The 12,801-nt window shown below is 36.5% G+C and overlaps 1 protein-coding gene across 10 annotated transcripts in view; it reads right to left on the bottom strand.

The window, feature by feature from the left end:
- Nucleotides 1–12,801, bottom strand: part of DNM3 (dynamin 3) — a 573,673-nt gene that overhangs the window by 153,228 nt on the left and 407,644 nt on the right. For all 10 annotated transcript variants that reach the window (XM_060643523.3, XM_060643524.3, XM_060643514.3 and 7 more), the window contains one exon: nucleotides 7,659–7,768. In XM_060643523.3, the coding sequence (XP_060499506.1) occupies nucleotides 7,659–7,768 (110 nt within the window). The remainder of the gene's footprint in view (nucleotides 1–7,658; nucleotides 7,769–12,801) is intronic.

The raw sequence follows: 12,801 nt of genomic DNA, 5'->3' as shown, positions 1-12,801 counted from the left end.
TGTCATTAACGGCTTCTGTGACACGGGGAAGGCATTTAACTGTTAAGGGTGTCAACTCTTTTTTTATAAATTTTTTTTTTTCCAACGTTTTTTATTTTTTATTTTTGGGACAGAGAGAGACAGAGCATGAACGGGGGAGGGGCAGAGAGAGAGGGAGACACAGAATCGGAAACAGGCTCCAGGCTCCGAGCCATCAGCCCAGAGCCTGACGCGGGGCTCGAACTCACAGACCGCGAGATCGTGACCTGGCTGAAGTCGGACGCTTAACCGACTGCGCCACCCAGGCGCCCCAAGGGTGTCAACTCTTTAACCTGTGAGATGAGGACAGACAAGATTATCTCTAAGGTCTCAGAGAACCCTAGAAATCCACGACATTTTATAATTACATTGGTGATAACCCCAGTGTTCACACAGGAGCTCTTAGCTCCAAGCCAATACATCTCCCATGGGTCTGCTGAATGGCTGAATAAATTGATCCAAAACACTGCAGTGGAAGACAGAGATGAAGCATACAAATCAACAGAAGCATTTACAAAATCTCTTCTAAAATCTCTTGTACATCTCTTCTGAAATGGATAAATTACCAAAAGCAAGAATAGAACTTTCCTTACAAGATCATGTCTCAGAAGAAAGAAAAAAATAGGAACATAACCTCAGAATCACCCTCAGTGGTGAAAAGAATATCGTTTAAGTATAGCTGATAGAATTATGCTAAGCATATGGGCTTTTGAGAGATGCAGAGTTTTCCATCTACATAAAATATTAAAATACATAAACTTACATGGGAAAGTCCAGTTCAATAAACTCCGTGGAGGGAAAAAAAAGAATGTTTTTATTTTTTAAACTAGGGCTCATCTTGCCTTTGAAATTAGCTTCTTCTCCTCCAGAACAGTCTGGCAACAGATTAAGCAACATTTCCCAACCATTTGCTTTGACTAATACTATTTCCTCTTTGGGATACTCTGTTCAATTTCCTCTCCATCAATTCATGCCAAGACCCAATAGGAGTCACCTGCCATGCTGCTAACTACTGTTTGTGGGACTTCAGTACTAGAATGAAATATGCTTTCATAGATCTGGTTAAATGTTTCCTTACACACTATAACCCATTTGTTTCATGTATAATATTCTTTCAACTAGACTACCTTTTCTTCCTCCCCCCCCCCCTCTTTTTTTTTTACTTCTTCACTGATTCTTAAATTTTCTGTCTTAAGATTAGTGAAAAGTGAGGGGTGCCTGGGTGGCTCAGTCGGTTAAGTGTCCAACCTTGGCTCAGGTCATGATCTTATGGTTCGTGGGTCTGAGCCCTCTGTCAGGCTTTGTGCTGACAGCTCAGAGCCTGAAACCTGCTTCAGATTCTGTATCTCCCTCTTTCTCTGCCCCTCCCCCACTCATGCTCTGTTTCTGTTTCTCAAAAATAAATAAAAATTAAAAAAATTAAAAAAAAGATTAGTGAACAATGAATGTTGTATGACACTCATTGGTGATTACAAATGTCATGCAAAACAAGATCCATCTTGTACTTCATTTAAAATACCAATACTGACATGTATAGCTGATAATGTGGAAATGCCTAATAAACACTTTGGAGTGAATAAAAGAACAGGTATTTTTTTATTGAGAGATAAACAGGAGAACAGGAGAATAACAGCTGCTTTTCTCTAATTGGTTTGTAAAAACATTCACGTTTGTAAACACAGGGAATTCTTCCAGGTTCACTTTTATCATAATCTTTACTTCTTGAGGGATTCAGAAACATAGTTTTGTGTTTCAATGTAATGGTAATGAAAGGCCATGTCATTTTAACCAAAATGGCAGAATACAAAATTTTAAAACTCTTTCCTACAAGAAATCAAATATTGCTGAAAAACATTATTTTAAGTGCCTAACCTATTTCTGAAATGAAAGAAGTCCTTAAGAGGAAACAAAGACTGTCACTTTTGACGCTAGGTGGTCTCATTTTCAGTAACCAAAAGGCTTGGACTATGGTAGCCCAAAAGAATGGGAAACAAGATCTTGGGATTTATGTGACAGCCAGCACTCTCCAAAGGCCACATTCTCAGAAAAAGAATGGACTGAGAAAAAAAAAATCTGTCCATTAGCAAAGATGACAGACAAGTTGTTTTGGCCTGGTCACAGATGAAGAGTGAACTGGAAGATGGCACTAAAGAAATGACCCAAAATGAGGTACAAAGAGACATATATGTATGAAAGAATAGGATAAAGTGGCTTAGTATATGTCTAATAGGTATTTTTGGAATAACAAAAAGGAGCAGAGAAGAGACAAAAGAGAATGATATACAGTTTTTCAAACTTTATGAAAATTATGAATCCTCATTGGGAAACACAACAAATCTCAAGCAGAAGATATAAAGCAAAACACATATAAACACATCATACTGAAACTTCAGTATACCAAAGGCAAAAGGGATATTGAAATCATTCAGTGAGAAAATACAGATTAACTATAAAAAGGAGCAACAGTTAGTGACTTCAAAGTTATGAGATAAGAACCATGAATATACAATTTAATATCCAACAGAAGTATTATTCAAAAATGAGAGCAAAATAAAAACATTTTCAGGAAAATAAACACCTGAGAGTTATAAGCAAGTGGCACACACTGAAGGGATTTCTAAAGGATGTACTTTGGTGTGAAGGAGAATGAACCAAAATCAAATGCTAGGATGCAAGAAGAAAAGTGAACAAAGGAATTGACAATTGTGTTAATATATCTAAACAAACATTTCCTATATGAACCAATTTTAAAAAGGTGGTAAGAAAGTAAGATGGAACTCAAATACTGGGTAACAATAATGTGGAAATCAGGAGAGTTAGTGGACTTAAAGAGTTTCAAGGTCATTTTGGAAAAAGAGTAGAAAAGACTAACTTCAAACTCAAATAAAAATGAGGCATAAACAAAGAATTAAAATAAAGAATATAACTACTAAGGTAGGCAAGGAGAAAAATAAATTAACCTGAATTTAGAGAAAAAGAAGTCAGGGCGCACTTGGGTGGCTCGGTCAGTTAAGTGACCCACTCTTGATTTTGGCTCAGGTCATGATCTCATGATTTGTGAGTTCAAGCCCTGAGTCATGCTCTGCACTGACAGCACTGAAGTCTGCTTGGGATTCTCTCTCTCTCCCTTTCTCTTTGCTCCTCCTCTGCTCACCCACACACACATGTTCTTTCTCTCTCTCTCTCTCTCTCTCTCAACAAATAAACTTAAAAAAAATAAAGAAGAAGTCAGGAAAAAAAAGTGGGGAGGGTGGAAAACAAGTATAGAAAAGGCAGGATAAGAGAAAGACTAAAATAAGATGTTCAAATAAATTCAATGAGTCAGTTATAAAGATATAAATGGACTAAATTCACTAGTTAAAAGAAAAAGATCTTACATGAGATTAAAAACAAACAAATACAGATACATGCTAGTATAAGAGAAGACTTAATAAAAATACAAAATGGTTGATGGCAAAAAGGTAAAAAAGATAAACCAAGCTGGGGTGCTTGGGTGGCTCAGTCAGTTAAACATCTGACTTTGCTCATGTCATGATCCCATGGTTCGTAAGTTCAAGACATGCAATGCAGAGCCTGCCTGGGATCCTCTGTCCCCACATGCTCTCTCACATGCTCTCCCTCTCTCTCAAAAATTGATAAACATTTTTTTCAAAAAAAGGATAAACCAAGAAAATATTAACTAAAATAAAGGTAGTATAGTTATATTAAGAGTAGACAAAATAAATGTTAAGGCAAATAGCACTATTAGGAATAAAGAGGGTTGTCACAAAATTATATACATAGTATATATATACAGTATATATACACAATATATATATATTATATACACATACATACATATATATGTATATATAAAGAGAGAGAGAGAGACATCAGGAAGATAACACAATTCTAAACTTGCAAGAACCACTAACATAGATTGGCCTCAAAATACATAAAACAAAAATTGACAGACTACGAAAATAATCAAGCTCATAATCACAAAGTGAGATTTTTAATACCCCTCTGATAAAGTGAGATTCTTTATGGCTTTCTTTTATCTGTCTCCCTGCCAACACCCTTCTCTGGAACATAATCTACAGTGTACCATCTTTTTTGTCTATTTTATTTGCAATGTATTTTAAGTACATAGAAAAGTACCTGGCACATAATGGCTGCCAAATATAAACTTGCTGAGTGTTTTAATTAATATGAAAAAAAGATAGTAACTATAGAGATTGAATAATGTAATTAACAAGCATAATCCAGTAGACTCTCATGGAACCCCACACTCCCAAATCAATACATTCTTCTCAAGCACACATGGAATATTTATGAAAATTCACCATGTGCTAACTGTATTCTCTGACCACAATACAATTAAGTTAGAAATCAACAACGGCAAACCAATAAAAGTCCATGCACTATAAAATGTAAACATATTTCTAAATGATTCAGAGAAGAAATCATAAAGAAGAAACAGAAGATTGAAGAAAACAGAACTTAATGATAATAAAAAATATTATACCACAAAATTTGTGGTAAGCAGCTAAAGACTACCTAGAGGAAGATCTATAGATTTACATACATATATAAGAAAAAGAAAGGACAAAAATTGATGAGCTACACATCTAAATTAAGAAGTTAGGAAAAAATACTACAAACTAAACATAAATACAAGGAAGAAAATATTGAAGAAAGGAGCAGAGATTATAGAAATCTCTGTGTATAGAAAAAAATCTATGTGTATAGAAAAAATATACACAATAAAGGATCAAAAGAGTCAAAAGCTGCTTCTTTGAAAAAGTAAAAGTCTGGCGAGAATGATCATGTTAAAAAAGACTTAATATTAGAAGTAAAAAGGGGTCAAATTTCAGATACAGCAGAAATTTGAAAAAATAGAACCTTAAGAAATACTTGAGGCTAATGGACTGAAAAATGAACAGAATGGATGATTTGCTAGGAAAAATACAGTTTGTCCAAACTGACCCATGATAAAAATAGAAAACCTAACAAACCCATAAGTATTAAATACGTTAAATCACTAGTTTAAAGCTTACTTACCAAAACTGTCCACTAGGCCCTGATGATTTTATGGGCGAGTTCTACCACATAATCCATTAACAGTTAATCCCTATCTTATACAGAATGTTCCTAAGAACAATGAGAACTTCATCCCACTTCAATTACAAAGCTAACACAAACTTGATATGAAACCAGGCAGGGACAGCACAAAAAAGGACATTTACAGGCCAATATCACTTATAACCATAGTTGCAAATGCTAGCAAACAAGCCAGGAACATATCATAAAGAACACTACTTCGTGATTTAGCTAGTTTAATCTCAGGAGATCAGGATGGTTTTTTTAAAAAAAAAATTTTTTTTTAACGTTTTATTTATTTTTGAGACAGGGAGAGACAGAGCATGAACAGGGGAGGGTCAGAGAGAGGGAGACACAGAATCCGAAGTAGGCTCCAGGCTCCGAGCTGTCAGCACAGAGCCCGACGCGGGGCTCGAACTCACGGACCGCGAGATCATGACCTGAGCCAAAGTCGGCCGCTTAACCGACTGAGCCACCCAGGCGCCCCTAGAATGGTTTAAGTATATTAGAAGGCCTATTAGTATATTTCATTACATGAACAGATAAAGAAGAAAATCATACAATCTCTGTAGAGACAGAAAAAGTGCTTGATAAAATTCAACATCCATTCATGATAAAAACAGAAACAGAAACCAAAACCTTAGCGACTAGGAACCCAAGGGGTCTTCTTTACCTGATATCAGTTACCTATCAGAAAGTACTTAATTATAAAATTATGAAATAACTTTCCCTAAAATACGAAACAAACCAAGGATGCCCAATTGTATTCAACATTGTACTGGAGGTCCTGGCCAGTACAAAACTAATTGAAAATAATCAAGATTTCAGGCCATAAGACAACAGCAAATATGCCTGTAGATGGGACATCCTCGTACTCACAGAGGTCTCTGAGAAGTGGCTGAAGAATTTAATACCTTCCAAGAACCCTAGGATTCCAGAATACCCAGAATTTTAGAGGTCCAGAGTTATCTTATTTTGGTGTCTTTTGCTCTCTTTAAAATATAAGTTGCATTTCATCTAAAAAAGCTACTCTACCGTTGTCTGATTTTTTTTTTAATTTTGTACCAAGCCCTTTTATAACCTGCACTTTCCAGGTTGATGAAGACCTCAAATTGACCTCCTATATAGTAGTCACACTTCGACTCTGCATCCAGGCAGGAAGGCTGAGCACTTCTGTAAAGATTCCTTCAGGACCTCCCAGCTACCCACTGTGAGCAAAGTATGTAAACAGTACTGTTTGGCCCTAGTATGAGGACACCCTACTGCTCTCTCCAGGAAATCTTTTTATTCTTTATCATCACAGTGTTTTTTTTCATAAGCTACTCTCAAATAATACTAGGTCTTTAAAAACTCCCATCTCAGTATTTGGTAGGGGAGTTATATTTAATTTTCTTTCCCCTTGATCCTTTAAATGACTAGCTCTTGTGGTTTTTCTAGGTATTTTTGTATAATGAGTCACTCTGAGCAACTGACTGGGAATGTAGGAAGAAGACTTCTTTTGCTATTTTAATGTACTGTGTGATTGACCCTGGGACGGTCATTGAACCCAATCAAGGAACTTCATTCATTGCTAAATAAAGATAAAAGGCCTGAAGAGATAGGTTAAAATTAGACCCTGCCACCTAATGACTCAGTCTCTTAATAACTGACTCATAGAAATTAATTAGCTTTTTCCTATAACATTGCCATTTGGAAAAGATCTTGTTATCCTTGTCTCATTGTAGCCCTTTTACATCTCTCTATTCCATCCTCTGTTACCTCTCCATTTGTTTATATTTAATTTTACTGCTTAACTTCAGTGAGTAACCGTGGCACTCCATGATAATCAGCCCCAAATTAAGTTTCGATGTTGTAGGTGAGTGGCAGTAAAAAACAACAATAATAAGACACAAGTGGAAGGAAAAGTGGATTTAGACACAGTAGTCCTACTTCAGTTTTAAGCTTTCTCATATACTAATTTTATGATCTCAAGAAAGTCAGTTAACCTCTCTGAACTACAGTTCTACTTTATGAAATGGTAACCACACTACTCTATCTTTCTACCTTATAAGAAACTGTTTTTAAAAAAATCAAACAATGAACATGCACAGTGCTTTGAAAAACTGGGAAGTACTACATATCTGTATTTACATTAAGTGAATCATTCTATTCACCAATGCAAAAATGCCCTCCCAAAATATATAAGGTCTTGAGTAATATCCATCCATGCTGGACAGACACTATCAAAAGTTTTAACTGAGTAATTTGCAAGTATGTATGCAATAAATTGAGGACAAGAAAGACTTTAAAATAATAAAATGTACTTTAAGAATGAAAGCAGCATGATTTGGGTGCCTGCTGGAAGAACAGGGAATACTTGAAGATCCTTCTTATTCTAAGTTTTAATCCTGTGAACCCATAACCTATGGTGAAAGCTAAACATACAAAATAAAAGGAAAACTAAAGAGTTAACAAGTTCCCAGGTGGGTCCAAAGGAACTCTTGTAAACATGGTCTCTAGGTGACACAGAAATTCAAGTAAAAAAAAATCTGAAGACAGAAGCTGCTTCATTTTCTTACCTTTGTTCTGTATTAAAAAGTGCAAAGATGTGCTTGCTAGACATAAAGCTTTTTTCCACATCCCGAACTTTCAGGTTGTCCAAGGGAAGCATATACTTCTTTTCTTTTTCCTATTGAGAGAGAAAGAGAAGGAGAGAGAATTGGCTTTAATAAAAGATCCTGAAGGCTGCCAAGGGCAACTCATCACCTGAGTTGTCCAACATTTGATTACAATATTTTGATACCAGCTACCAAGGAATAAAAGCTATCTGAGAAAAGAGACTCCAATGATTCTCAACACACGGGTTGCAAGGATGAGGGGAGGAAAAGTGTGGAGGAAGGAAGGCCTCAGTGATAGAGAGAACACATGGTCCTCCACCCTTTCTTCCTCATGTGGGTCCCCTTAGATGTTTTAAAATGTTAGTTTGATATTAAGAATTTAGCCATCTGTTAATATTTAGCAAAAATGTTCTGGTCCTAATTCAATGAGAAATGCCAGATGGATTTCATTTCATATTTTATTTGCAGCCTAAGCAGTTTTGATAGCCAGTGCTGGCAGGGACGGGAAGCACAGGACCCCAGTATGAAATACCCCCTATAAACTAGATAAAGCACAGCAAAATATTTCCTTCATTTGGGTCTACAATAAAATGTGGGTCCAGAAAAAAGTGATTCCATTAAATTGTTGACCTCTTTGAGAAACGAAAGAACCCATTAGAAGTAAACTGATATTAACTAGAATAAATTCTCTTTTAAAATTAACAATTCTTTAGGAAGAAAATGGACATTGGGTGGGGAGGAAGGTCTGCAAATGGGGCCAAACTGGTCTTAGTGAAACATACTGGATGCTAAAGAATTATGAGAAACATTTACATTTAGGGATTGGCCCAGGGGCAATATTATCATATGTATAAATGCCTAATGATCAGTCTAGGAGGAGAGAGCCAAACACTCAGCTGAAGAAACCTAGTCAATACCTATTACCAGGGGTATTCTAGCACAGTCCTTGTTCAACAGTAGCCCTATGTATGGCCCCAGCCTATATCTCTTGTGCTGGTCCTAAGAAAAAGCAGGACTAGACTCCAAAGGAGGGAAGCATAGAGACTTACTCACAACTTTTAATAAACAACTATTAACTGTATTTCCTGTCGAAAAGTATATGTGCTGTACAAACATGTTTGACATAAGTCTTTTGGTTCCTACAGCACTAGGTTCTGTAGTGTGGAGAAGAACTCTGTGTGTGTGTGTGTCTGTGTGTGTGTGTGTGTGTGTGTGTGTGTGTGTGTGCTTGCACATGCTCTCTAGCCAGCTTGTGGTAGCCATGTTGTCTGCAGACCCCACAGAGAGTTATTGCCAGGAGAATCAGCTTTGCCACTCATTACTCTCAAATTAATTAGAGAAAATCTGGGCAGAACACATCAGATTAGTGAGGCAGAGAGAAATAGATGACTAAATCAGTTGAAGGAAGCTCGTTGGAGAACAAAATGGCTGTCCTGGCAGACAATGTCATGTCTTCAAAGAAGATCAAAAAAACATAAAAGAAACTAAATGGAAGTGAGAGAAGCCTAAGAATAAACATGAAAAAGCAAAGCGCTGAAAGAAAATTCCAACATATCTTGTATAAAAATTAATAATATTTCAGCAAACACAAGTATATTCTAAATAGCAAAATACATAATTTAAGTTACTGAAGTATCATAGTTGAGTCTAACTTCTTTGAAACACTTGTCAGACTATTTTAGGATAGAATTCTAACAGGCAAGATCACAGATTGAATGAAAAGCTATCCAATGCATAATCAAATGAAAATGCTTGAAACCCAGGGAACATTTTTTTATTGGATGTTTTTCAATGCCCTAAATTTAAGCAGCTGGACTTTTTTAACGCACCATCCTATTCAACCTTTTGAAATGATGGATTCGCCTTTTAATGGGAAATCTGCATTTCATTGTAAAGAAGGAACACAATGTCCTTGGCGTGTTTTCTATAGAAGTAGGCTCCCTTTCATATTGCGTTCTTTAGCCTATAGTGAAGACCAAAAATCCAGCAAGTTTACGTCAGACATTAAATGCTGGAGAAATACACACATATGCAGACAGGGGAACATGAAAAATGTAGCTTCATTTCCAAAATACTAAGTGTCATTTATCCATGGTTTTTGAGGACATATTGCTAAATTATTTCATAATCAAGAGTTTTAAGACGGACAAAGGGAGATGAAAAAGAAGATTCAGACTGATTTGTTCAATTAAAGTTGTAAGTCAAGTGAAGAACTACAGCCATGAAAAACTCTCTCTCATGGATATTTCTAAAATTCTTGGTGCTCTGGGGAAAGAATGATGTTCTGTTAAAAGAACATCTTTAATACGAAGCAGCTAAAACAAACAAAAGGAATTGAGGGGGAGAAAGAATAAACAGAATTATAATTTCCAAAATACAGTGAGTCTTAGCACTGTGAGTGCCAAAATACAGTGAGTCTTAGCACTTAGCCTAATTGAGACATTTGCTACGTAATCTTTGTTAGTTCTATTAAACTGTCTAATAATACACTGCAATATGGTAGCCACCAGTTACAGGTCACTGTCGAACACTTTAAATGTAGCTAGTTAAATTGGGATATGCTCTAAGCATTAAACACATGCCAGATTTCAAAGACTTAGTGTGAGAAAAAGAATGTAAATGATCTCATCAATATTTTTTTAATGTTTATTTACTTATTTTGAAAGAGAGAGAGAGAAAGAGAGAGCGCGCACATGCATCCAGAGGAGGGGCAGAGAGAGAGAATTCCAAGCATTCGATCCCACGAACCATGAGATCATGATCTGAGCCAAAATCAAGAGTCAGATGTTCAGCTGACTAAGCCACCCCAGATGCCCCCTCAGCAATGTTCATACTGGTATATGTTGGGGCGGCTGGCTTAGTTGATAGAACATGGCTGGCTCAGTCGATAGAGCATGCGAATCTTGGTCTCAGGGCTGTAAGTTTAAGCTCCACTTGGGGTGTAGAGACTGCTTAAAAATATATTGATTATATGTTGAAATGATAATACTTTGAATATATTAGGGCAAATAAAATATTATTAAATGCAATTTTATCTGTTTATTTTTAGTGTTTTGCATATGGCTGCTAGACTATTTAAAATGATATATGTGGCTAATATTAACTTTCTATTGATGGCATTGAGCCCCATATACTTACCATCACTTTCCTTCCTCTCATCCACCCAATTTTTCTCCTCTAACCTCCCTGGTTCTGCCATTAGGTATATTTTTCATTCTCCCCATCACCCAATCTGAAACCTCACTATCATTTCTGACATATTGTTTTCCTTCACCCCCTTTATTACATCAAGACTATGTTGCATTCTGTTTGAAGCATTTGTCAGAGCTCCACTTATATGACATTCCCATCACATTAGTCCAGGTCTCCGACATTTCACAAGCATGTGGTTTTACATGGTCTCCTATCCAGTCCCCTTGCTTTCTAATTCCTCAAATATCACCAATTTTATAAAACTACTCTGTCTAATTCATTAAAGTCCTTCCAAATGCTCACATCTCTCTATCATTTATAGGAGAAAATCCATGAAACTCCTTAACGTGACATTGGTCATTTTTGTCACATGAAACACCTACAAATTGGTCCAATCCTGATTTGTGAATATTTCTTTTATGCTTCCATAAAAGTCTCCATTTCAACCAAACACACCTTTGTCAACAGTCTTTTCCCAACTTGAGATACACTTTCAACTTCTCCCAAACACATCAGTTTATTATTTAGAGTCAAGTTCAAGTTCAACGTTCTGCGCAAAAAGTTTTCCAAAGTTTATGACTATCTCTTTCTCACTCCCCAACCTCTCTCCTTTCAATTCATATAATAGGTATTGTTTATTCTATTCATCTTGGGTTTTTTGTTTCTTTTTTTAAATGTGTACTCAGTCGCCCAGCTAGCTCAGTCGGTAGAGCATGAGACTCTTAAATGTGTACTCATTTTTCAGAGAGAGCATGAGCAGAGGAGCGGCAAAGAGAGAGGGACAGAGGATCCAAAGCAGGCTCTGAATTGACAGCAGTGAGCGCGCTGTGGGGCTTGAACTCATGAACCATGAGATCATGAACTGAGTCAAAGTCGGACACTCAACTGACTGAGCCACCCAGGTGCCCTCTACTCATTTTGAGTTATATGTTATATAAGGTATGCTCATCTTATAAATGCATATTACATAAGAAATCTGTGTGAAGGTTATTCATTTGGAATTTGGAACGTTCAATCAATTCTATTGTTCAAGTAGGTTACGTTTACAAAGAAAAATAAAAAGCAGAAAATGTTTTGCAACATTTGTAAATAAGATGTAATTTGATACTTTAAACATTTTATCTTAATAGACATTTTTGGAGGAAGCACCTGTAAAATTTTAGAGAAAGGTTTTTCTCATGGAGAGTCAGAAAGAAACTTCTGCAAAAAAAGCTTTAGAAGCTGATGTCACTAATTCAACATACATTTTTTTCCTTTTTAAACATGGTAACTTTGCTCTCCTCCATACAAAATGGTTACCAGCACTACTTGTATGGGAGGCATCCGGGAATTCTTTGTTCAAAGAGGGGACATGAGAGACGATGTGTTTTTTCCTTGCAGTAACTTGACAAGTATTAGAAGAAGGAGAAATAAGACAGACCCCCAAAAGGATGCATTAAATATGTGAAAAAGTGTTGTATGAGGTGGAAATAACTGAACTGTGAGCTGTGAGTGGTAAAAGGCAGATGAATTAAGGTAGAAGGAGGTGGTAATTATATGATGGCTACATGATATGTTCACTGGCCTTGAAAGGAAATGAAAGGATCGATGAGGGACAGATGGGGCCATTGATGGGGATCTAGCTGGCAGAGCACCGCCAATATAACTCGGTTGCTAGAAGGAGCTACAGTGGGTATGAGGAGAAGGTTGGGCATGGGGAGGAATATCTCCTGAGGATGCACAGCATTACAAAGTCTTTATACACTGGTGGTTTATATGTAGGGAGTTTCATAACTTGGGGAATCTTTGTGTAGCCTTGGGTTGACGAACTACCTTGAATCTTATTTGTACATACATTTTCTCACTAGCAAGGCAACAAAATATTCAAGGATAAGACAACGACTTCTTCATTTGTATGCATTACAGTGCCTAG

Source organism: Panthera onca, chromosome F1 (assembly GCF_046562875.1).
Source record: "Panthera onca isolate mPanOnc1 chromosome F1, mPanOnc1 haplotype 2, whole genome shotgun sequence".
Classification (NCBI taxonomy): Eukaryota; Metazoa; Chordata; class Mammalia; order Carnivora; family Felidae; genus Panthera; species Panthera onca.
Note: the sequence above shows the minus strand (reverse complement) of the source record. Positions and strands in the feature narration are given on the sequence as shown.